Raw genomic sequence first — 27,815 nt, 5'->3', positions numbered from 1 at the left:
GTGGTGTCCGGCGTCGTGCAGACCATCTTCTACTGCGACTTCTTCTACCTTTACGTCACTAGGGGTGAGTTAACACCAGTGCACAGGGACTTTTAAGCAGAGATGACGAAAGTACACACATCCTTTACTCAAGTAGAAGTACAGATACTCGTGTTTAAAAATACTCTGGTGAAAGTAGAAGTACTGACTAAACTTCTTTACTCAAGTAAAAGTATAGAGGGCTTTGAAATGTACTTCAGTAAAAAGTACCCATAACTAGCAGCTGTTTTAAAGAGTACCTGACCTCCCTTTATATTAATAGAACAATAATGTCATTGTTAGCTAATGAATGTTTCCATGCTGAACAACGGCAACATGACAACGTTTTCATTGGTCCCTCTTCTTTAGAGGAGACCAGGAAATGATGGATACACGGATCGTGTTCAAATCAATAGGCACGCAGTGACTCTAAATAATAATGATCACGCCACCAAACACACATTCAAACTAAAGGAACCAGCCTGTTTGGAAAATGTGAGAAGTAGAAAGTACAGGTATTTATGTTCAACATGTAAGAAGTAGAAAGTACAGGTATTTATGTTCAACATGTAAGAAGTAGAAAGTACAGGTATTTGTGTTCAACATGTAAGAAGTAGAAAGTACAGGTATTTGAGTTCAACATGTAAGAATTAAAAGTAAAAAGTTGTCAGAAAAATAAGTAGTGGAGTAAAGTACTGATACCAGAAACATGTACTTAATTACAGTAACAAAGTATTTGTACTCCACTACTTCCCACCTCTGCTTTTAAGACACAGAAGCTTCATACATTCACCAATGAGGGATTTACTGAGGTATTTTATGTTTCAGAACAAAAAGTGAAACTACCTTCAGCTTGTGTTAACAACATAGTTTGTAATATTAGACATTTAACCACAAACCGTTTTAAAAAACTGTTGACTTCAAGACAAGTGTTGTCTTGTTTTGCATTGTTGGAGAAGCCTGTGACCTAAGATTTTCAACGACATAATGACTCTGTGGCTATGTTAAAGAACCTTGAACCTTGAACAAGGGATCCAAAAGTGCTGAAATGCTAACTCATTTTCAGTTTTAGGACTAGTTCCCGCACCCCTGTATTTACAGCTCAAGTGTTTGACTGAGGATTGATTTACAGACAGCCGGATTGTATCCTCTAAAGACAGTTGTCAGCTGCGTTGATAGTTTATAATCCGGCTTTTCCAGTTGACGAGTACGTGTATCCTTCTTGGTATCAAACAGTATGAATCTGATAAGAGGCCTGGTATTAGTGTTTCTAAATACACTTCTAATGCCTGCTTTGTTCTCCCTTTTTGTCCTCAGTGCTTCGAGGAAGAGGAAAGATGAGCCTGCCGATGCCAATTTAAAAAAAACAAAAAACAAACCAAAAGACGTCTGTCAGCCGACTCTCTGTGCCTGCTGCAGCTCAGCATCCCACACACACCTTGCCCTTCAACTGTACATGTATTTAGCAAAAGTGTGTGTGTGTGTGTGTGTGTGTGTGTGTGTGTGTGTGTGTGTGTGTGTGTGTGTGTGTGTGTGTGTGTGTGTGTGTGTGTGTGTGTGTGTGTGTGTGTGTGTGTGTGTGTGTGTGTGTGTGTGTGTGTGTGTGTGTGTGTGTGTGTGTGTGTGTGTGTGTGTGTGTGATTTTTTTCTTCTTGAGATGCTGAAAAATGTGTCACTGATTTGAACATGGATCTTAAAGTGAGTAACGCTATGGAAACTGTATATTTGTCTTTCCCTACTGTATAACACTCCGAGAGACACTTTGTTATAATGTTTTAAACCAGAAAATTGTAAAAAAAAAAAAGTGCCATGGATTTTCATACAGCCACATTTTTATTGTTTCTTAATTCAAGTTAATCTTATTTATACATCCCAATATTGAAATCACAATTTTGCCGTTAGGGGCTTTCCAATCTGTACATCTCCCACAAAGTGTCTTCCTTAGAGCGTACTGTGTTATATGCAAACCCCTTCTTTCTTTATTCCTGTGTATGTTTCCCTTTTGTATTTCCTCTTAAAGGTCTTCTTTTATATTTCTATGTATTTCAATGTGATTCCTCATGGGAGGAAAAAGGGCTAAATGTTTCATTTTGTCTTAAATGAAGCCAAATATGGGACAGATAAATGCTGCAATTGTTTAGTCCAGAAGATGTTTGTGTTTGTTTCTATAACGGGACTTAGAAAGTACTTTGTGTCAGGGATGAAAATGGGGGGAAATGGCAGCAGTTGAATATATGTAAAAGATTGACCTGTTTTTGATAAATGTTTTAGTCACAGTAAATTGACATCATCTTTATTATGTGAATGATCTCAAGTCAAAGGCGTGGCTCGGTTATTTTGTTATACATGAATTACAACATACCAGGATGTTTGCCACACTTACACACACTTAAACACACACACACACTCTTATTTATCAGTGTTCTGAAAGTGCCGGTGCATTGTGCAGATGTTAAACAGAGCTGACTTCAGCTCTCTGTTGGCCATTAGAGCTGCAACGATTGGACAACTTATCAATTAGTTAATTGACAGAAAATACCACAAGTAAATCACAAAAAATCCAGTTTTCAACCTGTTAAATATGAACTTTTCTCTGTTTTGGCCCAATTATAGTAAATGCGTTTTTTTGGACTGACATTTAAAAGCATTACCTTGGACTTATATATAAATAAATATATATTTATATTTATCACAATGTTCTAACAGTTTAAAGACCAAACAATCAATCTAAGAAATATCGGGCAGGTTGAAATCAGCATTTATACCTTATATGTTATAATGAAATAGCAAAAATGTTTTTATAAAAACAAGACGTTAAAGTAAAAATGTGCAATAAAGAATAACATTGAAATAAATAAGTACAAATATTTGTATAACAAAGAGTTAAAGTAAAAATGTGCAACAAAGGATAAAAAATAATAAAACATGTATAAGTAAAATAGGACACATTGTACACTTTTAGTGAAATCTTCAAAAATCTTATTACATCGATAATAAAAAATTAATCAAATGATTTGCATCCTGGCATTATCCACCTGAGTGACTTTTCAGTGTGGAGTTTTCATGAAGGTTTTCCTGTGTTTATACAGCACCTTGCTCCCTTCCCTCACAGCTCCACCCACGGCTTTAGCAGCAGAAGTGATGGAGAGAGGCGACGCTGCCAGAGCCGCCGCCCTCCCCATCACCTTCACCTTCCTCACCTCCTTCCCTTTCGCCTCGTCCTTCCCCAGGATCCCCGCCCCCTCCGCTGCCCCCTTCCCCACCGCTGTCACCAGCTCGCACCAGAAAAGCCTCTCCACCCTTTTCCTCTCCTCCTCTTCCCTCTTCTTCTCCACCTCCGACCTCTGCTCCTCTTTCTCTTGATCAACGTTGTGTCTTCTCTCTCCAATAATCCTCTCCTGTGCGTCCTTCACGGCCCTCTGAGCCTCCTTAAACGCATCATTGCTATAGCAACTGCCTCCATTTTTCGCCACAACCTCATCTATCTTGTTTAAAAGCTGAATTACTTGTTTTGAGCCGGTTGGGGTTTCATGTGTTTCACTATTCTCAAAAACATGATACCCCCCACAGCTGTTAACAAACTCCCACAGCTCAGGACTCTCCCCCAGGAAGTCCTCCACCCGTTTCCCTCGTAGCTGCCCCCCCCAGGTGAACAGAACCACTGTAAACATGGCGGCTCCAGGCCCAAACGTGGCCTTCACCCACTCCAACGCATCCTTCTCCTCTGGGGTGAACCTGCCGAGCTGTAAGATAAGAGAATATATACTTATTGATCCCAATTAGGGGCATTCTTCCATCATAGCAACATGTAGGTAAGACATAGAAGCAAATATAAATACACATATCAATAATGAAGGATAGAGCAGGGGTGTCAAACTCAAGGCCCAATACTTCATTTTATGTGGCCGCGCAAGAGCTTGCAAAGAATATAATACGTTCAGAATCATTATACAGTTACATGCCGCTTTACAGAAGCACACGTTGCTCATAAACTACATAAGTGCAGCCTTTACATGTTCATAATTTAACTGTAATGTGTATTTTCTAAGTGTACTAATTATTATTGTTGTAATGTTTCATGCGTGCAATATTTCGTCTTTTAATTTGAAGTCCAAGCTCACGTCTCGTTATGCTGTTCTCGCGTGAGTTAGAGAGCGAGAACATGAGAAGCACCCTCAAAGTAAGATGCACGGATACTTACAGCTCCGTTAGTTTTGTATTCTTTCTTATACATATAAGTTGTGAAGAGAACTGAAGAATACTTCCCAACGAGGTATGTTGTTGTGTTTGAATTACTTTTATGTTTATTACCTTGCTAGTTATCTCACATGCTGTGCATGTTATTGTGTGTCTAACACAAAACTATGTTTGTCATTTATACTGTTTGTTTGTGTAGTTTTCACGGTGGATTCGGAGGAATAAACCCGTAATGAGAAAGCCACTTGTGTCTGCCTGTGCTTCGAGGGAATTACACTTCATGTCCTACAATGCATCTCATTTTGTGACATGCACAATGCAGAGACATGCAATTATGTAATATAATACATTATTTTATATATATTTATATCGTCTTAAAGTTACAACCGGCCCTTTGAGTGCTACCATAATGCTAATGTGGCCTGCGATACATTTTGAGTTTGACACGCCTGCTATAGAGTATTGTCGGGAAAATACTGAATGTCCTCTTCCAATATGAGAGTACACATGATAACAAAGGTATCCCAACTGTAGCTGTGAACATGACAGGATGTGTGATTACCTAGAAGAGCATCAGGACTGTTTGAGGCATATGATAGCTATGTGATTAACATGATGATTCAGCCTCTATGGAGAGAGACATATGACAAGCATGATAATTTCTGACGTGGAGCTAATCTGAAGTAAACATTGAATACTGCTTTCTATTCCTCCATCTTGTGACTGTGTAACTCCCTCTGATGGATATCAGCATGTGAAGGACACTGTTCAGGAACTAGTTGATGCTCTGTATGTGATGACTACTTCCATTCTGGAGAGGATCACAGATACATGGATCCTGAGGTTGAAGCTCAAGCCGGGGACGAGTGAGATTTTTGTATGTACTGTATATTGAACTTTACATGTAGGGTCACCAGGAAGGCATGAGGCCCCGGAGAAGACATCGCCACGGATCGTCCCACCTCCTTCATGACCTCTTCAGGGGACAGGTGTGTGTGCAGGAAGCCCGGGGTGTCCACCACAGAGACCCTCCTCCCGAGCACCGCCCCTGTGTGAGTGGTGCAGTGTGTTGTGACGGAGGAGGGGGACACGTTGACGCAGAAGGCGGTCCGGCCCAGGATGGTGTTTCCAGAGGAGCTCCGGCCTGTTCCGGTCCGTCCCAGCAGAACCAGCCTCACGGGGTCAGGAGGGGGTGAAGGGGGTGAAGGGGGGGGTTCTTCACTCACTGTGGCAAAAAGAAACATTCATGAGAGGATATCTTCAAATAAAGAGAACCTATCATGGTTTTTGGGGTTTCCATTTTCCAGTAGTTGTGTTGTATTTAGGTTTTTGTGCATGTAAATGGTCTGTAAAGGCTACAATCCCTGTTCCCTCCAATGGGAGTTTCTCCCCCCTGCCTGAAACGCCTCCATTAGACCCCTTTGTTTACTTCTGGAACATAGTGACATCACCCTGTAACACTCGTGTTTCTATTGGCTAGCACTTAAACACATTGTACGTGATAGGCTAAGGGGCGGGACATCTCTAAGCGGTTGACCAATCACAACAGAGCTAACCAATCAGAGCAGACTGGGCTCTGGTTTCAGAGAGAGGGTGAAAAGAGGTGCTGCAGCCCAAAAAAAATGAGAAAAATAAAGAACTTTTTGAACATTAAAGCATGGAGACATGTCACAGTAGAGACACTACATACTGATATACACCTGAACATCAGCAGGAGAGGACTCTTTAAAGTAGAGACACTACATACTGATATACACCTGAACATCAGCAGGAGAGGACTCTTTAAAGTAGAGACACTACATACTGATATACACCTGAACATCAGCAGGAGAGGACTCTTTAAAGTAGAGACACTACATACTGATATACACCTGAACACCAGCAGGAGAGGACTCTTTCAAGTAGAGACACTACATACTGATATACACCTGAACATCAGCAGGAGAGGACTCTTTCAAGTAGAGACACTACATACTGATATACACCTGAACATCAGCAGGAGAGGACTCTTTAAAGTAGAGACACTACATACTGATATACACCTGAACATTAGCAGGAGAGGACTCTTTAAAGTAGAGACACTACATACTGATATACACCTGAACATCAGCAGGAGAGGACTCTTTAAAGTAGAGACACTAAATATAATATGAACCTGAAAACTAGCATAATATGTCGTCTGTATGGTTGATGTTTAGCTCCCTGCTTACCCTGTCTGAGATATGTTCTCATTAATGATCTTCTTGCTGCACATTATCCTATACACATACTTAGGCTACTTAATAAATCAATGTTTTGACTCAATATATTTAAAAAATATATCCATTTACCAGTCTTTAAACACATTCTCTTGATTTGTTCTCTCCTTCTCTACAGTGTAATGGCACAATGATGCACTGATCTCCAACTCAGCATGATAACAGAAGTAATCGACATACCTTTACATGACGCAGCACTTTCAGACGACGACATCCCAGCAGAGATAACACAGCCTTCAGTTTGGCCAGTCGTTTTCCTTGGGGAACCGAAAATAATGGAGACGTTTTTCGTATGTCTCCACCGCGATTCGGACGTCTTGCCTTTGATTGTTATTTGAAGAGCAGCATCCTGCAGAGAGCATCAGCTGCGGTCACTGAAGAGCAGAGGCTTCACACTGCAGCTGTCAATGAAAACCACATAACATAAAGTCCCATGCACTAAATATCAGACAGCTGTTATTAATAAGAATCGTTGCTGTTTCAGCGATCATTAATACTGATGTTTCTGACGTTACTTTTGATGATAGCACAGCCAGCACTGGGATTTTAATGATGTATTATTGCAGCTCCCCGTTATGACCACTAGAGGGCAGTCAACATTCACAATTGTAAAAACATTTGTTTTAATTCTTGTTTAAATAATAATATACAAGCAATACCTTTTATAACAAAAAAAGAAAATTCCCTAAATCAAAATGTAAAATGTATATAATGATGATAATAATAAAAAATACATAGAAAAAATACCAAAAATAAGAATAATTTTGCTTGGAAATAGAACTCCATGAATATGAACAGAGCAAGGTTAAAACATAAAATGTAACTAAATAAGTGTTAACATTTTTGCCTTTATAATTTCATAAAGGTGTGTATTCGCACAATTAAAAGGTCTTACCAAAATAGAATACAATAGGAGAAACCATAATTATACTTTTTGTTATGTCATGGTGAAAGTACATGTAGGTTCAAAATTGCTATCAAAATCTAAAAAAAGCTTGGATATATATGATGCGATATGTATAACTTCTCCAATGTTGTTTGTGATGCAGAATCCAATGTAAACAAGCCATGCCTTGCACCAGTCATTGTAAATAATTCTAACAATAAGGGGGAAACTGAAATGTTGGCTATTCATTTCAGAAAAAAAATCTACAAAGTTCTGTTTTCATCTCCTAACTAGTGACTCTTTGATGTTCTGAATAACTGGGAATGAATTTATTAGAAATTACATATAAATGACTTCATCACATAATTGTTCTCACAAAGTACATCTACTCAGGATGCTAACTGTTAAGCAAATACAGAGAAAACACTTTGGGTTCAGCTATTTAAAAAAAACACAACGATATTCTAAATAGTATGGCAATCACACTGAGCAAAGAATCCCTTTTCACACACACACAGTGCGGAGATGAGGTCTAATTAGGAAGAAGTGAAAACACCTGTTTAGGAGCATTTTTACACGAAGAATGGAGAGCAGGCTGACCCGCGATAATCACTCATTCATTATATGTTGGCCATGAGGGTTGTGCAATAGGTCGCCATTGTCAGTATGTGCGTCTGTGTATTGTGTATTGTGTCGGAAGGTTGTGAGTTCAAATCCCGCCAGGAACACCACCACTAGTGTGTCCTTGAGTAAGGCACTTAGCCCTTAGTTACTCCAGGGAGAATGTCCCTGTAATTGGTAATTGTAAGTCGCTTTGGATAAAAGCGTCAGCGAAATGAAATGTAAATGTTGGCCATGAGGGTTGTGCAATAGGTCGCCATTGTCAGTATGTGCGTCTGTGTATTGTGTTTGTTCAAACGGTGTATGACTGATGATATGTTTATGTCTCTTAATGTCTACTATGTTTGTATATGTACATCTATGCGGAACTGCAGGACGGAGTCCAGAACAAATTTCCTTACGGGGACAATAAAGTATATCGTATCGTATCGAAATTGAGGAAAAACGAACCACGTCAAAAATAAAACGTAAATCGTGAAGTAGTATGTGAAAGTAGTATTTAATAGGACTTTGAACAACAATAGATTAGGTAGTTTCAACATGTATGACCGTTCATGATGTTTAAATGTTACAAAGACAATCCCTGCTAAATAAAAATAAAAATCCTAAATTGTTGCTGTTTTTTCTTTTTCAAACTGAAAAGCCGTTTTGTTCTTTTCAACTGTATTCCACAATTTCTTTTTCAGTATGCCTTCATACATCAAACAGAAAACCACTTGACTTGTCACAGCTACATTTCCTCAGTCTTTAACCACTTTCTTAGTTTGAAACCTTCAGTTTTATTGCATGTCTTTAATTCTCCCTTCTGAAAAAGCCCTTATTCTTTTGCAAGAAAAGTCAGTACCCAAATAAATGTACAGAAGCATATATCCATTTTAAAATCACTTCCAAAGCATAAACTGACATGAGTGTGTGATTGTGAATGGCGTTCATGTTCCTTAACAGATTGAGAGGCAGATTCTGTTTGTGTCCTTTTTGAAAACCAGCTTTTGAATTGGCTTCTGTGGTAAAACATACACTTGTGAAAATATCTGTGCAAAGAAATCATCCTCCACGTCCTTGCCTTGAGTTCTTGCAGCACTCATGAATTGCATATATATCCTCATAATTTTTAAGCTTGGATATCAGATCTGGCACATTGGTATAGGAACATGAGCAGCTCATATAATCAGGCTCATAAATCATGTTACTGTTTTGTGATGGGATGTTAAAACTGCACACAGGTAAACCAAAAAGAAACAATAACACACAGCTTGTTATAGACTGCTAGGCAAACACTACAGAGTATTATTGCATTTAATGGGTTTGTTTACTGGATCCATCACGCAGCATTGTTGCTCTGTGCCGTAGTGAGTAATGGAGTTTCACCTCATTAAAAAACAGCTTAGTTTTTAACATACAATTAGTTCAAATATAATGAACATTAAAACAGATAAACATAAGGTCTAGAAATGTGCAAACATAAATCGTGTGTTAGTCGATGTAGATGTCACAGTGGTTAATATGAAAGCTGGGGCAGGCAGATGTCTGGAGATCAGTTATCTGGATGTTGATGTATCGTGTCTGCTGTCAGAGGTCAGAGCTGTAAAGCCAGTTGTTGCCAATGCTGTAATAACAACTTTTTCTGCAGGACTTTATTTCAGGCTTTCACCATCTGCATTTCTAGAAGAGCCAATAAGTATGCCCTCTCTCCAAAATGACTTACGATTGACCGAAGTCCCTTGTCACTTGCTGGATTTTCTTAAAGCCTGACAACCGAAAAGGAGGCGAAGAAGTCTAGTTTTCTCTTCGAGCTACTGAACTTTAGGTTATTATAAAATGATATGCTGTCTACCCCAGCTGTAACTGCGCAGTTGGACCCTGATTGCCGAAGAATACAAAGTCATGTACAACTCAAAAAGAAAAGGTCTAACGACAGATTTCCTGTCTGTAAATCCTCTCTGCTTCAGGCAGCCTACTGGTTTGTTTTGATGTCCATGTGGGCTGGTGCTTGAGTCGCCATCAGGAGGAACTGTCGCCGGGTCGGTCCCACTCCACCTGGTTTCTCAATGGAAAGCAGGCTACCTTGCTGGGAATATGAGTCTCCGAGCTCAAAACAGCCACGTATTCTGTAATCTCAAAGTTTGTCTCCACGGTATGACTGCTGCTGCTTTCATTCTGCAGCTCGGCCTCGCTGATCAACTTTGAGTTCTCTACGTCGAAGAAGCTGCTCTGACCGATGCCCAGCCCGAAGCTCTCCAGCATGTCCATGACTGACGGAGTGGCCGGGTCGCAGGGCAGCTCCTCCTCCTTGATGAGACTCAGCGTGGGCAAGATGTCCACCAGCTCTGCCATCTCCATCGGCCGGATCACCTCAGTGATGCTGCAGGGAAAGTCAGTTTCCCCGGAGTACGACTCTTGTGTTTCCAGGACCGTGTAGCCGACGTCTAACTGTTCCACGGCGCCAGGCTCCAGTCCTGATTCAATCAAAGCCGTCGCACATTCTAACTCTGATTGGCCGCCGTTGCTCGTCAGGTCTAAAGTTGATTTGTTGGTGATGTCCACTGGGTATCCGCCCTTTGCGACACCCTCCATTAACAACGTGGCATCTGCAGGGACGACCATGATCCCCGAGGGAGCGGCGATCTCCACAGGGACGATGTTAGGTGGAGCCACATTGACCAAACACTCTGAAAGGGACAATGGAAAGACAACAAAAATCTTAATTCAATTTCAAATAGTAAGATAAGACTTTATTCATCCCGAATGAACTCGAATGAACTCGAGCCAGAGATAGAACAATACAATAAACACAGCAGCACAATAATAATACAACTCTACACTAACAGTGCAGTAACAAGAGCAATTCAATAACTACAGGAAACATAGCAGTCAAATCATTAATGTAAATATTAACAGTATTTAGTAGTGCAAAAACCGTAGCGGTAGTTACGTAATTGCACGTTATTTATCGAACATTATTAATAATAACAATAACATTGCACATGTTATATAGCAGAGTGTTTTGTAATGATGGGAATGATATTGTGTTGAATTTCTCAGTTCCCTGCAGCATTACATCTGAAATAAACTAAACTAAGATGTTGAACATTATGCTTTCTAAACATCAACATGTTAGCTTTATCATTGTGAGAGTGTGAGCATGCTGAAATTAGCATTAGCATTTGTAGCATAGCCACAAGCATTGCTGTGTAGACTTTCAGTTTTCAAGTCTATTTAATGCATTTTTTATATTAAGTACTGCACTGTCTCATTCCTTAACTAGAATATAATGAGTCCTTTGATCCTGCTTTTACTCCACAAATCAGGGTTTGTTTTTATCTCTAACTTAATTCATCTTTCCCACACTCAGGATTTGCTAATGAGGCGTTTTCTCTCTGCTCTCATTAGAATTGTCTTTCCTCTGATCTCTCTCCAGTTCACTTCTGGACGTATGAGACGTGTTTTTATCCACACCCGAATTATCCTTTACCTGCAATGGCTCTCTGAGCTTGTAGCCGATGGGGCCAGGTGAGTCTGGCGGTCAGACTGTCCTCCTCCTCCTCTCCATCAGGACGTGGGGGGGGGTCTCCTCCCATCACCAGGCCCAGAGGCACCGCCCCCACCCACTGCTTCGAGCGCACGCACTGCAGACAATCCATGATCCAACGAGCGTCCCTCCAGACCGCATCCAGACGCTGAGGAAACAGGAGAGAGGGAAAACTGAGACTGTTGATTTACGTTAAAGGTGGGGTAGGTAATTCACTAATTGTTATATTCCATGGAATGCTCTTAACATCCCGATAGCAATGAATAAATTAAATGCTTTGACAATAAATACATAAAAAAATGTCATCTATGGAAGCCGTGGCGCTGTAAAAAGCACGACCAATCATCTGAGCCGGCCCGGCTAAAATAACTGGATGGCCTACCTGCCTGTCAGCCTTCCATCTGTGCACAAACTTATCTCGTGCCCTCATTGGTCATGTGTGTGTTCGTGTGTGTTGGAGGAGGGGCTCTGTAAGGAAGTCTGAAGGAAGAGGAAGATTTTTTTCGGTTGTGTATTTTCAAATCCTAGCGCACTCGAGCTGCTTTCTCCATTCTTACCTACCCTACCTTTAAGTCAAATAGGAATTACATTTAATCATCATCATTTAAAATGTATTCTGCATATTTTTTACCTCATTCTGTATATTCTGACATATTGATTTGAGTTATTATCACATAATATGAAAGCCACTAAAAAATAAATAAAAAAAGAGTTACATAAAAGAAACTGCTTATATTTTATATAAATATTCGTATAAAATAGAAAAATCCTGTAATCCTGTCCCACATATGATGTAGTACTACCATTTTGCATTGATTTGTAGTTACGTGATATACTGTAAAGGCCCATGAAAACGAAAAAAAAACGGATAATTTTGCAAAATAAATATTTATATTAATAATGGAGTTCGAAAAAAAAGTTTTACATTTAAAAACTGCAGATTTTTTAATATGAATGATCGATACAAAAAAGGAAATCGATTAAATCCTTTGAAAAAACAGGTGTGTCCTACTTGTCCAGATATAAAGGCTATTAAATAAATCCACGGGTTTTCAATAAAAAAAACAGCAAAAAATATATAGTTCATATAAAATAGATCTAAAATCCAATAGGAGACGTGTGTCCTACTCATCCATTGTAGTTAAACATTGATGGACACCGATAATTTGATGTTCTTATAACTGAGTTGCATCAGTACTGTATTTTGCACTGTCCTTTACTGTATGCTACTGTGATGCCCCTGTGGGTTCATCTGGAGAGGGTGTGGCTGTGCTGCATCCAGATTGCCTTGATTGCAGTAACTCAGGGCACCTGGGTCTGGTGCCCTGCAGTTATTTAAAGCCTCTCTGCTTCTCCCTGCAGGCACCCCGGTTTTGTCGAGTATGCTATGAGTTTCTTCAGTTGCTTCACTTTGTGCACTTCAACACTCTCACACACACACATGTCCATACAATCCTTACCCTGCATTTACACTACTGATACCACTGACATCCACACCTCATACTTTACTTGTTTTGCATGCACTTAATTAATTTGGTTGATTTGAACGTTTTGCTTAACTAAAATGTTTGTTAAATGTGGATATGGTGTGTCTCCTCTTTGCTGTGGCCTTTTGGGCTAGGTCATAACAGCTACACGTATTGTAGGAGCCAAAATGCTTGCTTTGCCTTTGCTTATTATTTCTATTATTATCTCCATTTCTGTTTGCATCACGTTGAATTCTTATTGTTTATCACTTACTGCAATTGTCACGTGGGTGTGGTTTATTGGTATTTGGGTCACCTGTTGGATGCCGGTTTTGGGATATGACGTAGAGGAGAGGTTGAATGGCTCGGATACTTTCTGTTGACCGTGTGGTCTGGAGTTGTATATTGTTTGTTTTTTCTTCTTTATTAAACACTGTAGGAGCCACATATTTTTCTGTGTTTGTTACGGTACATGTTTTTGAGTCACTATAGGTGGTGGGTGTGTCATTGGATTTGTGTGGTGATGTTTGCGGTTATATCCGCTTGCTTTTACCTGAGCAGCTTGTGATAGATGGAGGGGGAGTGAGCTGGAGAAGGACAATTTTTGTTGACCGCACGCATAAAAGAATATACACATATGGATATGGACTATTGAATGTTTGCTTTGGAAATAAAAGGTCAAACGCATACTGGTGGAAAGACTGAGTTTTTGCGCGTCCGTCCACAATGTTTTTCTCTTGTTATTACTGCCGCAATAAACACCATGGACTATAAATGACTTGTATGGAACGTGTCACAGCAAAGAGCACATTTTAGCCTCTCAGCGGCATAACTCAGTTTCTGCTGCTATACATATCTTCCCTGGTCTTACCTGAGAGAGCTCCGTGAGGTGGTTGAGTCTCTCGCGGGCCTCCAGCAACTCCTTGGTGTCCAGCGCCTCCCTCAGAGCCTGCTGGGCCAGGTGAGAGTCCAACTCCAGCCTCACCCACGCCTGGCAGTACTGAGACAGGAAGTCCCGCTCGTACATCCAGAAGTGAACTGGAGAGAGTTCAGAGGAAACACAAATCAAACGAGGGCAGAGAGAAAACGCCTCATTAGCAATGAGGGGGAAGATGGATTAAGTTAGAGATAAAAACAAACCCTGATGTATGGATTAAAAGCAGGATCAAAGCACTAGAAAGCAGAAACAGTGAAATCTTAAAAAGATAACTGTGTTTTACACTCATTATACTTTCCAACCAAACTGGCAGAGGTTGAAAAGAAACTCGTGTTTTTTATACTTTGAAGATAAGACAAATGTATTGATCTTTAAAGAGATTAAATAAAATGACTTCTGACTTTTGATTATGTCGATTTGATTATGAAGTTCAAAGATAGTTTGAAATGGGGTTATATAAGGTATTTATCCATATAGTCTGTGTATTTACTACAGAAGGAGGTTGGAGTACAAGCAAATCATCATGTGATCAGCTAAATGCATATATTGGATTGAATATGTATTTATTTATTATAATTGTATTTATTTTTTGATTCCTTTTTGTGTTTTAAGAAGTGTTGAGTAGCTGGTTCTTTTTATTCTTGGTGTGTATCAAATGTGATCTGTTTTTATGTAAGAGCACTTTGTAATTCTGTTTTAAAGGTGCTATATAAATCCTTCCTGATTCTTCACACTGGAGGCGTATGACAGCCATCTAATCTCTAAAAATACTCTTACTATGGTTAAGTACCTCATATAACCACTTCTAAAAATCCAAACCATCCATTTAAACTGGCCCGAGGACAAAAAAGTCCAAAGTGGTCCCAGTTTCATTCATTCTATTGTGTTTTAAATGTGCTATATAAATAAAGTTGGATTGGATTAATCACAGTTTTTGTTGTGTTCCCCTCTCTCTCAGCACCGCTTGAAAACACTGTGGTTCTTTTGAGTGAGAGATCCTGTATCTATGGACTCTTGACCCTCCAGTGGTCCACCCACCCAGCTCAAAGATCTGCAGCGGCATGGTGAGGCCCGGCTCCTTGGTCCCCACCAGAGGCCAGTAGTTGGAGCTGAAGTCCTCGCTGGGCGGCAGCAGCAGCAGCATGGACAGCTTGTCTCCAAACTGCAGCAGCTCGCGGGTGTACACACCATACTGATACGCCTGAAACACACACACAAATACATCATATTGCATTACATTTAAAATCAGAATCAGAATACCTTTATTAGTCCCACAGAGGGGGGCATGTACATGCTGTTGACATTGTTACAGCAGAAAAGAGCCAAAGACAGCTTAATGTTACCTAAGATCAGGGGTGTCAAACTCAAATACACAGTGGGCCAAAATAAAGAAATGGGTGCTACTCGAGTGGTTCAATGTTTATTGCAAAACTTATTGAAATGAACTTATTGCACATATTAAACCTGGAACTAACAAAGCTTAAATGATTGCCTATAAAAACAACATTAAACATTAAATAATCAGCTGCATTCATTTCTTATGGCTCTATCTGCAGCTTCTCCAGAGTCATTTCTTATGATTACATTTTTCCACAGACCAACAACAGCTTCAACAAAACTATTTCCCTCAAAGAGAAACCAAACATGCCCTGTTGTCGTGAGAGAGAAAGTGCTGAAGGAAACATGTAAACTCAGTGTGCTGCTCTGTGATATTAGCTCAGATACTTGGCATCTCATCTTGGGGGCAAGGTCATCAATGTTTGGGCTCAGGCTCTGAGCTGAGGAGACCCTCAGGATGGAGTGAAGGTGTGCGTGCAATATACCGGTGGGCCAGATCTAATAGAAATTTGAAATTATCCTGCGGGCCGAAATTAAATCCACCACGGGCCTGATTTGGCCCCGGGGGCCTTGAGTTTGACACATGTCTCTAAGAAGCATGCATACAAAAGTATTAAAGATACAAAAAAAATATTATAAAAAAAGTTACACAATTTACAAAATACACATCCTGCAAGAACTAGGACTAAGAAAACACATTACTCCCGTATTAGCTGCTCTGCCCTTGCTCTAATTTCCCTTAAACCCTTGTTGATACCTGGATCCTGAGCTTTATACATGTTTACATGATATCTATTGGTAAGTGTTGTTTATGTTGTGAATTTATTATGTTTTTTAATCTGTCACCTTTGTTTCGTTGATATGTACAGATTGTTAAGCCCCCCGAAACAAATGTGTAATTTACGATATAACTTAACCACCACTGAGGAAGTATATTGACACCACACACACTCAGACACTGAAATCCAGCACCAGACACTTTTTACGCTGCTATGGACAATCTTGCACTAATGTACATTTATTGAATAAGATAATAAGATATTGAAGTGGCTTTTATTCAGGTCTTAATGTGTGCATCTGTATAAATGTGTTTGTTGATTGTGTGTATATATATAGGTATATACATATTTGTATACATATTTTTATATATATTTGTTTTTGTGTTTTGGAATGTGGGAAACGGTATTTCGATCTCTCTGCCTGTACACACAAACTGAAAGATTGACCATAAAGTTGACTTAGACTTCCATGTTGGCTGTGAAAAACATTGTTACCCTGTAGAGGGGGATGTTGAGCTTGGTCAGCAGGTGAGTGATGGCCGCTCTCAGAGACATGACGAACTCGGCCAGCCCGCTGCTCTCCATGGCGCTCTCCTCTTCCTCGCTCAGGATATCTGGAGCGCTGCCGTTGGTCGAGGTGTAAACGTGACTCTGCAGCCATTCCCACTCCTCTCTGTCACACAGGGATGATGCAGTTACTGAAACACTGCTGTAAAAGCCATAATAAGTAACTAGGCTCAGGAGCTGTGACTACTTAATGCTTATACTTTATGTTCAGACGGGCCTCTTCCAAAAGCAGTTTTTGATTTAACATGATATGAAATTGGCAAGGGCCTCTCTGCCGTGTTGGGGGAGACTTATGGGAAAGTCCAACATCCAAGAGAGGAGGGGGAGGCTGCCAAACAGAAACCTCTCTAATTCAAAGGCAAGATTTATTTATAGAGCGTGTGTAATACACTGAGGTAGACAGTGAAACAATACAATATAGTTACATTATAAGAAATATAAGAGGATCCTTTAAGAAATAGTTGAAGAATACAATAAGTATAAAGATTATACAAAATATGAATAGACTAATAATAAAAAATGATACAAGTCCTTTGCCATGGATTAACACATTTAAAATATTGTCCGGATTATACACCCGAAAGCTGGTACTGTAGTTTCTTTAGGTATTCAGTTTCAACCCAGTCTCACAGCATTTCGTGTTATAGTCAAAAATTAATGTAATTTATTGATTCGTGTTCACCAACACGATTTTAAATTGTTTCGTGTCACACAGAACGATTTGAAAAGCAATGTATTTCTATTGGTAGTGTGTCTCGTGCCTGCACCACGTCTTTTTGTCCGGTTGGGTCTTGGAAGACCGGAAGCTGTGTGGTTCATAAAAACATGTTCTTACTCAATATCTTACCCTAAGCCTATCCCTTTTATTTTACATTTTATAATGTCAGAGTTTTTTCGCCGTCCGTGAGGAAAGGAAATGGCTCAGAGCCTCAGAATACTGAAATCTGTATTTTTTAAATCTTTTTTTCCTTCTAATTTGTTATTATTTGGTGCAGGCACGAAACATGCTACCAATAGAAATACATTGCTTCTAAAATCGTTCTGTGTCAGAATACTGAAATCTTTATTTTTTTTAACCTCTTTTTTCTTCTAATTTGTAATTATTGCTTTTAAAATCGTTCTGTGTGACACGAAAACAAATGGGGAAATCGTGTTGGTGAACACGAATCAATAGATTAATTTCGTGACCATAACATGAAATGCCGTGAGACTGGGTTGTCAGTTTAGTACAACTTGTTGTTGAGCTAAAGAGTGGTGAAGGAATGAGTCCTTAAACCTGGAAATGAGTTAGCTACTAGTTAACTACTCCCGTGTTCCCTGCTTCTATGTCAAAGATTTCTTAACATATTTGTGTCCAGTAAAACACAGATCTTATTTTGGGTATTTAACCACACTCGAGACACTACAGATTTTTCAACCTTTATATATGACATCAAATGGTGGTGACGTGAAGTCATGTGACCCTGCTGTAGTTCCTTTAGTGTCGGCTGTGTTACCTGGAGACGTGTGCGTTGTGTCGGACCCGGGTGTGGCAGAGCAGGTTGGGCAGCCTCTGAGGAACCAGAACCCGGATCTGTTCCACGGAGCTGCACAGCTTCAGGATCCCCACGTACAGACCCGGCTTCGCCCCCTGAACACTGTGCCTGTGGAGGGAGAGCTTCTCCTGGAGAACAGGGAGGAAAGGTATGGCGTTGGGAATTCCAAAAGCTGTTAATAGGAGTAAGTGTTTGGCTGCTGTAAATTGAGTGTCTAATTTTGTATTTTATCTCTTTAGGGCTTTTTTTTAGGGGTTGTTTGAAAAGCAAAAGAGATTCAAACATGTCTCATTGATAATGTCAGGAAAGTCAATCAATGTAATAACCCTTAACTTCTAATCAAAGTTGCTGCAATTCATTCAACAAAACATATTGAAACCTCTTTTTCTCAAAAGAAAAAACTGGTTTACTTTTGAACTTGTGGATTTGAGAAAACCTAAAACGACATCCAGGTGACAATTGCAGGAAGTGATGATAACCCAAAATGATGTTTACAGTCTAAACCAGGGGTGTCAAACTCAAATACACAGTGGGCCAACATTTAAAAAATCGGTACTAGTTGAGGGCCGGACTGGTTCAATGTTTATTGAAATGAACTTATTGCACATATTAAACCTGGAACTAACAAAGCTTAAATAATTGCCTATAAAAACAACATTAAACATTAAATAATCAGTCGCATTAATATCTTATGGCTCTATCTGCAGCTTTTCCAGAGTCATTTCTTATGAGTACATTTTTCCAAAGGCGAAAAGTGCAGAAGGAAACATTGAAACTCAGTTTGCTGCTCAGTGATGCTAGTTCAAAAATATTTCCGAAATTAAATCCACCACAGGCCTGATTTGGCCCCCGGGCCTTGAGTTTGACACATGTGGTCTAAACGAATATTTACAATATTACAAATAAAGAACACAAACTAAACAAGCTTACTTTGAGCTGTTCATAAAGCATGTCCATGGAGGTGGGCTCGGGCAGCAGAGGGGTTCTGCTGCGGTTCTTCTCTAGACGGGCCAATGGGATCCAGTGGAGCGGGGGGTCACGAAGGCTTTAAGCGGTGTGGAAAAGAGGGGATGAAAAAAATTAAATCACAAGGAACTACCAATAAAAAACTCAGGACGAATAACTGTGCCCGTGCCTCACGTCAAATGTAATTGACGTTGCTTTAAAAAGACATTCGGACACTCATTACAGACACACATTTCTTTAAAAGCCTGTTGCCTTGACTCCTCTCTTTCGAGTCTCTTAAGCTTTGACATGCTCAGCATGAGTCAGAGCAGCTCAGTGGTGAGTTGGAGTCCGTCCTTCAGACAGAAGCCTGATGTTAAAGCCTTCTTTGAAGCTGGGTGCTCTTTGTATGAGTCAAAATAAAAGGGTGTAACAAAGTGCTCTTCCTCACCTTGGAGGGTTTGGAAACTCCTTCATGGTCACCAGTAGGACGTTGCCCTGCCGGTCTTTCAGAGGCTCATAATAAACCTGGCCCAGGTCCATAGTTCCCAGAGAAGACTGAAGGCAGAGGAAGGTAGAACAGAAAGGTGAGGATGAATACATATGAGCGTATTAGGGATTGATGCACTGAAACACAACACAGGTTTGTAGATAGGGACGCGAGGCAGCGGTGAGGAGAAGAGATGTTAAGAAGTCATTAAAAAGCAATTAACCCACTGTGATGCCTCTCACCGAGCGGATGGACTTCCTACCTGCAGCTGGGAAACAGCTCTTAAGATGTTGTGCCTGTTCTGGAGGAGGGAGGAGGGGGAGGAGTGGGCGAAGGCGAGGGCCTGCTGCAGCCACGGCACCTGCTGCCACGCACACGATAACTGTTGGAGAAAATACAAATCATAATTAAATGTAACTGGGATTCACAAAGAAACATTACATAGCCTGACTTTAAAGGTCCCATGTTATGCTGTGTTTCATCAATATATTATAGCTCTCAGATATATACAGAGCCTGTCTCTGATTGGCTGAAACACCAAACAGATCATTGCAGCATTAACCATAATCCCCTCTGTTTCAGCCCTGTTTCCAAAGTGCTAATTCTCTGTCTGTTACTTTAGATGAAAATAAGGAGCCCCTCCCCACGCCCCTCAGAGAGACATTTGGTTACAAAATATCAATGGTGATTCAGGTGATAAGGTGGGGGGGGGGGGGGTTACCTTGGTTGCTGATTGGCTAATGGTTACACAAGCCAAAATATCGTTATGACATCATAAAGTGGCCAAAATCTGATCAGCTCATTTTCAGACAGGTTTTTATAGAAATGGATCAGGACAAAAAGAGAGAGAATATTTGTTCCTGAAACTTTCAGAGTCTCTTTCCACAGAGGGGACACATGTTGATGTAGAAGAGACATGAAGAAGAGGGGACACATGTTGATGTAGAAGAGACATGGAGAAGAGGGGACACATGTTGATGTAGAAGAGACATGGAGAAGAGGGGACACATGTTGATGTAGAAGAGACATGAAGAAGAGGGGACACATGTTGATGTAGAAGAGACATGGAGAAGAGGGGACACATGTTGATGTAGAAGAGACATGGAGAAGAGGGGACACATGTTGATGTAGAAGAGACATGGAGAAGAGGGGACACATGTTGATGTAGGAGAGACATGGAGAAGAGGGGACACATGTTGATGGAGAAGAGACATGGAGAAGAGGGGACACATGTTGATGTAGAAGAGACATGAAGAAGAGGGGACACATGTTGATGGAGAAGAGACATGAAGAAGAAGGGACACATGCTGATGTAGAAGAGACATGAAGAAGAGAGGACACATGTTGATGTAGAAGAGACATGAAGAAAAGGGGACACATGTTGATGTAGAAGAGACATGGAGAAGAGGGGACACATGTTGATGTAGAAGAGACATGAAGAAGAGGGGACACATGTTGATGTAGAAGAGACATGGAGAAGAAGGGACACATGCTGATGTAGAAGAGACATGAAGAAGAGAGGACACATGTTGATGTAGAAGAGACATGAAGAAAAGGGGACACATGTTGATGTAGAAGAGACATGGAGAAGAGGGGACACATGTTGATGTAGAAGAGACATGAAGAAGAGGGGACACATGTTGATGTAGAAGAGACATGAAAACGTGGATTTTGCATAATAGGTGACCTTTAATGTGTTTTTTACTTTATTAATGTGTCCATGGATGTGCCGTGTATTTATATCTGCAGATTTTGACTTTAGTTTGAACAAATATAAAAAGTAGAAGAAGATTTTACAATTCCCTTTACTTTGAACCTGCTGTTTATCAGTTTTTCATTGTGTGTGAATGTCCATCTGCAAAACATACTGGCTGGGAAGGAAACAATGAAAGTAATATTTGAAAAAAATAAGGTTCAATTTTGATTTAAAAGAAACAATAAAAGTCTTTGATTAATTGAAGAGTTGTTTTTAATAAAGCCTTTCTTTGTGTTTTTATTGTTTATTTATTTTTCATTGTATTCAATTATCTAAGTGCATGCATATTTATCTGTAAATATTGCTGGCTGTGAAGGAAACAAAAAAAGTAATATCTAAAGAAATTAAAAAGCAGCATTTATTAAAAAAACAATACGAGTCTTGCATGTTTGATTACATCTACACATACATTAACTGTGTTCAATTTGGATTTCAAATTAACCAATGGTGTTTCTTTGTGTTAATGAAAGGTGTTGTGCTGACAGCGTACCTTTGCAAACCAGAGGAAGTCGTGGATGATGGAGGTGGAGCAGCACTTGATCTCCACCAGCGGGATCTGGTCTTCAGCCGTCACCAGGATGTTCTCCTTGTGGTAGAAAACAGTCGCCAGGTACACACCCCTAACAAAACCAAATGAGACAGACCACATTTAAGAGAAATCACAGAAAGAAACATAAATTTCACTTCATATAAACGTAACTTTTGTTGCATCCAGACTACTTTTTCCTTATGTTGAGTCAATCTTCACTTTATAATAAGTTGCTGTCAGGTGACACAAAGGAGGGATCCCTCTCCAGACAGACGTGAAATAGATGTCGAGTGTTTAAGATTTAAAAAATGACAAGAAAGGCCAATCAAAGACACAAATGATCATGTGAATGTATATGAAAAAAGATGGATCCAGGAGGATGTCAGAAATGTTCCAAGTGTTCCTTTAAAAGCAGGAAAACCCCTATAATGTACCAACGTAAGAGGATATCTACCCTTATATACAATATCAGTATCATATAGATTAATTGCTCAGAAATACTTAGAAGCTGCCATGTTTATCTACTGGCAGTGCATTTGGTGTGGAAGAAGCTTTGATCCCTAACGTGCCCCGCCTTCACACAGTTCAAATGACCCCATTACTAATCCTGCCACTGCAGCAGCTTTCATGTCGTCGAGAGTTTGGACTTTGCAGTCTCCACGCCTGTACACACATCACATTTAATACAGTTACTCCCCACACCCTGCAGGCACAGAGGGACAGGTGAGACAGATGGAGCGCTACCTCTGCAGGAGACGAACAAACTTGGTGGCGGACTGGAACAGTTGCTTGATGCCTCGAGACACAAACAGGCGCTTGCTGGGACTCAGGGGCTTAGAGTTCTCTGTGGAGGTGAGACGGATCAGTCAGAAACACTTTACCTGTCAGAGTAAAATCACTGAGCAGACACAGGATATATGAAAAGGTGACGGAGGTGAAGCTGCATGTTCTGTCATGATAAGGGATGATACAGTACATGCAGCTGATATAAAAAGGTTTAAAATAAGAATAAAATGTTACAAAGCATCATAACAATTTTATTTTATTGTGTTTAACACTGACCAATCTCTTACTTACAGAAAGAATTAGGGTCAGTCATTAATACAGAAACTGATGAGAAGGATGTGCATTTATACCGCAATTAGGGGATCAGATTGAAATGTCGGGAGTTCAATTGAACTTAAATGTACGGACACTGATGTTTTATTCTCAAGAGTCTTATGTTTATTCTCGACATTACCACTTTATTCCTAATATTTCGATTTTATTTTCTAAATATTTCAAAATGTTGTTCAAACTTTCCTCTCAACATTTTCAATTAATTTTGAGTTCTCTGAAAGGTATTTTACTTTTTCATAATGATTATTCAACTTCAGTCTGAACATTTGGACTATTTTTTATATTCTGACTTTATTCTTAAAATAAAATAAAAGGTCATCACTATTTTACACCCTCTGTACTTAAATTTAAAAGCAATTCTGACCGAGGTTGGAAATACTGTAAGGGGGCATTAAGCAGAGGATGGTAGATTATTCAATAGTCAGTTAGTACATGATGAAGTATCCACCAAAAGTAAAGTGTTTCCCAGGAGTTTAAAGATCCCATGTCATGCTTTTCTGGTTATTACCCGTCCCCTTGTGTGTTATGAAGGTTTTTCTGCATGTAAACGGTCTGCAGAGTCACAAACCCTCAAAGTACACCCTTTAGCGAGTAAAACTCTAACACAGAAAAGATCTGTCTATGCTGCCTCAGAACGCCTCATTGGACATTTCTCTTTTTCCATTTTTTACTTCCTGGTTATGGTGATGTGCCCATACCCAAACGGACCCATTTGGACCAATCCGTGGAGCTCCTCACACACACACAGTCTCTCAGCAGCGAAACTGTGACGCGCTGGGGGGGGGGGGGGGGTGCTAGTGTGGAGCCTCGCAGATGGGGCTGCTGCCTCAGCACCCCCCCTCTTCCCGCTTCCATTCGCGTTGTCTCGCAGACCCCACGCAGCAGGAAAGTAACCCAGCTCACACTGTCCGCTCCTCACAGCAGCGAGCCGCGCAACGTCCCGCCAACACGGCACCCAGACCCCACGCAGCATTCTCACCTGTTCGTCATTACTGGTGTCATTTTCTGGTTGCTAACAAACGCCATGGTAACACATAATCACTGATGTTCTGCTGTAACGGTGGTGGACTCATCAGAACAGAGTGGGCGAGCTGACCAATCAGAGCACACTGGGCTCACAGGGAGGGGGGGGGGGGAGGGGCTCCAACAAGGCGTTTAGGACAGAGAATGAATACACATACTATACAGAGATGCTGTATGAGAAACCAATGTGAGTTTGGAAAATTGCACAATATAAATCTATTCCAGTAGACCTCAACAATGGAATTATGATCAATAGGAATGGCCATGACATGGGACCTTTAAAGTGATGGATTGTAACAGAAAAAAGGAGGAAATTGGGACTTCAATTCCACTTCACTTCACGGTAAATATGTATATATTACAACATGAAATTTGGCAACCAAGGTTTTCATATGTTGTATGATATATTTTCTTATGTAGTTTCAGGGACTCATATACAGTATGTTTGTTCCCCAGAACTGTAAAAGCAATTGTAAAGTTTCTTTTACCTAGGCAGAATTCTCTGTAATGTGGTTCTCTGGCGTCTTCCAGCAGTTTCCTCACGAGGCCCTCATGATTCCGAAACTGCGACTTCACACCAATGCACTCTCTCCAACCTGCACGGGGAGAAAGAGAAGAACAAATCATCTCTTATACAATTAGGGAAAACCATTGAAGACATCAAGAACTCATTTGTGGGCAAGACCTGAGATCTGAATGTTCCTATCTCAGTGATTAGGAGAAGAGAGCCATCGCTTTACAGAATGTCTGTGTGCTGATTCACTTTGGCCTGAATTCATGAAAGTGAAACTGCAAAATATTGAATATCTCTCTGTCACTACTTTGGTCATATAGCGGTGCAGTGATGAAATATTACGGGTATAAGCGCTCCCTTTACAAAAAGACAATAGGATCTTTCACTTGGAATATTGAAGAAAACAAGTTGTTGATGTTTATGTTTACTTATACGTTTTGTTCAGCAGGATAACCTCCACATGTTAACACCACTTTATAATAGGTGAAGTGTAAATGCAATCTCCAGAAGTAAAAAGTTAACGTTAAGGTATGAACAAACTACATTACAGTCACATGACTTCACGTCACCGCCGCTAAGCTAAAGGCGGCTAATGTTCACCATGATGACACATTTAGAAAGTTGTTAGCAAACACCTCTTTAATGACACATAGAAGCTTCAGATGTTTACTGACGTATGTCATGTTGTAGAACACAAAGTCAAAATCTAGTAAGCTTTCGTGATCCTAAGACCTTATTTCAGGCATCTAACCAAAAACCCATTCAAAAGAGAAATGACTTTGAGATGAGAACCAGAAGGGCTGAAATGCTAAATAATTTCCAGGTTGTAGGATTCATTCCTGCACCACTCTATATTCCTAATGTATTTGGATTTATATTAATATTTCTTTGCCTTTATCCTCAATTTCAAAATTGAATTTAACAGTATGAAGTGCAAGGTAACAGCATGTAATGAAGCGTGAGAGAGAGTCGATGGCATGCAGCAGATATTATAAACCCCATTCAAACACGAGCCCGTTGACTCACGGTCGGTGACATCTTTCATTCTCCAAATTTTAATAATTCATTCATCTAGCAGCCATGAGTGGATTCCACTTTTTCACATCAAGTTTGAAGTCAGCCGAGTCATTTCATCACACGGGAACGGAGAGAAAAATAAAAAGAGCTTCTTTTCAAAGCAGCGAGGCCACATTCATCAAAGTGTGCAGTTCAGAGTACTCACTGGAGGGGGCAGCGCTGAGGGGGGTCGAGCACTGAGGCGGACCCCATCCCTTCACATTGTAGGCGCTCACTCTCACAAAGTAATGCACTCCCTGCGTTTGGAGAAAAAGCAGCAGACCGCCAAATGATCAGCATGCATTAACCTCGTCCTTTCCTGGACATTGAGAGCCAGATGCTGCCGTCATTATACATTCATCTGGTTAGGTAAGGCAGTTGAGTGGTGTAAGTGTTCTCTTATGGAAAGTGGTTTAGTACAGTCTGAGTGAAGCCTAGAGCTAATGTATGTGTGTATCAAGGGCGTCACTCAGTGTTGAAAAGTGGTGAGGGGACATACTGTAAGGATTTCTAAAGGGTCTTCAACATATACACTTTTAGGCAATGGCGGGTAAGTGCAGATGGTTACCAAGTTTGGAAACTATGTGAAGACATTTTTAAAGTTACTGATCAGTGCATGCATACTTTTTGGTCATTTTTATAACGAATAAGCTAAGGTGGAACGTTAATTGTATTTTAAATGTATTTAAAGTTTTTTTTATTGTGCAAAATTAATCTTTCTGTAAGCTTTTTCATTTGTTTTGTCAGTAACAGCATACATTAAAATACCAATAGAAATAGGAGCTAAGACTGTTGAGATATACAGAGAAGTGAATGTACATGATACATTTATTTAATGCCTATATTTATATAGACTTTATTCTTGAAATATTAAATAAATAAATTCAATTGTTTTGGCCACAATTTGAGGTTTTTAGATTGGTTCTAACAAAGTGGATCAACTAAGTGTGAACTTCCTGCTAAATGAATAATGTTACTTTGTTGTTGAATCGTGACATTAATACATTTTGTGGCACACTTGTTGAACAGCAAAAATCTTTAGGTTTGTAGGAAGGTGTATTTTGTAATTGTTACGTTTATTCTAGTTTGTTTTGTGTTTGAACCTTTTATGTGATTTTATACTTATGTGTATGTTTTGTGAGCTGAGCTGTGTGATTTTAAATTGTATGTATCTCTCTGTACAGCACTTTGGTCTGGAGGTTTTAAAGTGCTTTATAAATAAAATTGGATTGGATTGGAAGGAATCAGTATTTTTTTCAGTCGTTGGTGTTGAAGTCCAAGTGCAGTTGCAATCTATTCTGATTTGTCGAGTGATCAAGGGCGTAACTGTAGTCCAACTGTGATTCTGCTGTGTGTGCTGTATTTGAAAATACTGCATGACTTACTGCTGTGAGCCCCTTGATACTGATGGTTGGGTTCTTGGTCTCTGTGACTTGTGTTGAGCCGAGGATGCGTTTGAAGCTGACTGCGGAGCTCCATTCCACTGTGAACACAAAACAATCCCTCTGTCAGGTTATTCTCTGGCTTTACTCAGAGGGAACTGAGGATTTGAGTGTTTACAGTTTCGGGAACGTGCTGTATGTGGGCTTAATCTACCCTTGACTGCAAAGTATGACATTTATGCAGCCGTTAAACCAAACAGAGAAGCTAAAAGACTTCCATAAATATGAGGCTTTTATTCCTGTCAGGCTAAATTATGTGTGACCTTGATTATATTATTCCTTTATTGAGCCACTCAATTCTCTCTTTAGTTTTGCTCATGCCTCCTACATTATTAATATATCTCCATCCCATCATCTATTATATATTCAAGTCTTGATGACTTTTATTAAAACTCTTTTTCACCACCCACCTCTGCAGCGGGTGATGAGCCCCACGGTGTTTCCCTCCGGCTCTTTGATGGTCACAAACAGAGAGGAGGTGCTGGTCACCAGAATGGACACGTGACTGGGAGGCCCGGGGAGATCTGGGAGAGACATGAAGACAGACAAATGTTAAAAATAAGCACTACTTATTCTGAGGGTAAATGATAATGAATATAACCAGAGAGAATGATAATTGTATTGGAATGATTTTACTGTATATGGTCTTATAGAGAGCAGGAATGAAAATCAGGAAATGAGTTAGCATTTTAGCACTTCCTGTTTCCTCGTCGTAAGTTGTTTTAAATGATTAGATGCCTCAAATAAGGTGTTTTGTTAACACAAGCTAAGAAGGATGTGTAAGTTTTGTTCTATGAAATCAAATATATC

The 27,815-nt window shown here is 40.0% G+C and overlaps 2 protein-coding genes and 2 long non-coding RNA genes across 5 annotated transcripts in view; 2 read left to right on the top strand and 2 right to left on the bottom strand.

Moving 5' to 3' along the window:
- On the top strand, positions 1-2,299 carry LOC307014587. Its single transcript, XR_013801260.1, has 2 exons — positions 1-64; positions 1,336-2,299. It is a non-coding gene; the product is annotated as an uncharacterized lncRNA (long non-coding RNA).
- Positions 1,846-6,786, bottom strand: LOC307014584 (GTPase IMAP family member 7). Its single transcript, XM_079642583.1, has 3 exons — positions 6,654-6,786; positions 5,118-5,440; positions 1,846-3,761 (listed from the first exon to the last, which is right to left on the bottom strand). The coding sequence occupies exons 1-3, from the start codon at positions 6,685-6,687 to the stop codon at positions 3,066-3,068; spliced, it is 1,053 nt and encodes a 350-aa protein (XP_079498709.1). The 5' UTR covers positions 6,688-6,786; the 3' UTR covers positions 1,846-3,065.
- Positions 3,693-6,719, top strand: LOC307014589. 2 transcript variants are annotated; one of them, XR_013801263.1, is made up of 3 exons: positions 3,693-4,291; positions 5,124-5,204; positions 6,592-6,719. It is a non-coding gene; the product is annotated as an uncharacterized lncRNA (long non-coding RNA). The 2 variants fall into 2 exon arrangements; XR_013801264.1 differs by having other exon boundaries at positions 5,124-5,367; positions 6,592-6,709.
- A 1,674-nt stretch (positions 6,787-8,460) lies between the features above and the next one.
- The window catches only part of LOC307014579 (ankyrin repeat and fibronectin type-III domain-containing protein 1), a 29,040-nt gene continuing 9,685 nt past the window's right edge, over positions 8,461-27,815 (bottom strand). Inside the window, exons 5-19 of the mRNA XM_079642576.1 lie at positions 27,416-27,529; positions 26,949-27,046; positions 25,730-25,820; positions 24,482-24,589; positions 22,596-22,695; positions 21,813-21,942; positions 19,829-19,948; positions 19,528-19,634; positions 19,062-19,176; positions 18,093-18,259; positions 16,525-16,702; positions 14,951-15,113; positions 13,847-14,013; positions 11,453-11,657; positions 8,461-10,649 (exon numbers count right to left, since the gene is read on the bottom strand). Coding sequence (XP_079498702.1) covers positions 9,982-10,649; positions 11,453-11,657; positions 13,847-14,013; positions 14,951-15,113; positions 16,525-16,702; positions 18,093-18,259; positions 19,062-19,176; positions 19,528-19,634; positions 19,829-19,948; positions 21,813-21,942; positions 22,596-22,695; positions 24,482-24,589; positions 25,730-25,820; positions 26,949-27,046; positions 27,416-27,529 — 2,531 coding nt within the window. The 3' untranslated portion in view covers positions 8,461-9,981. The remainder of the gene's footprint in view (positions 10,650-11,452; positions 11,658-13,846; positions 14,014-14,950; positions 15,114-16,524; positions 16,703-18,092; positions 18,260-19,061; positions 19,177-19,527; positions 19,635-19,828; positions 19,949-21,812; positions 21,943-22,595; positions 22,696-24,481; positions 24,590-25,729; positions 25,821-26,948; positions 27,047-27,415; positions 27,530-27,815) is intronic.

This window comes from Notothenia rossii, assembly GCF_949606895.1.
Source record: "Notothenia rossii genome assembly, chromosome: 8".
Lineage (NCBI taxonomy): Eukaryota > Metazoa > Chordata > Actinopteri > Perciformes > Nototheniidae > Notothenia > Notothenia rossii.
This window is presented reverse-complemented; position numbering and strand designations above follow the sequence as displayed.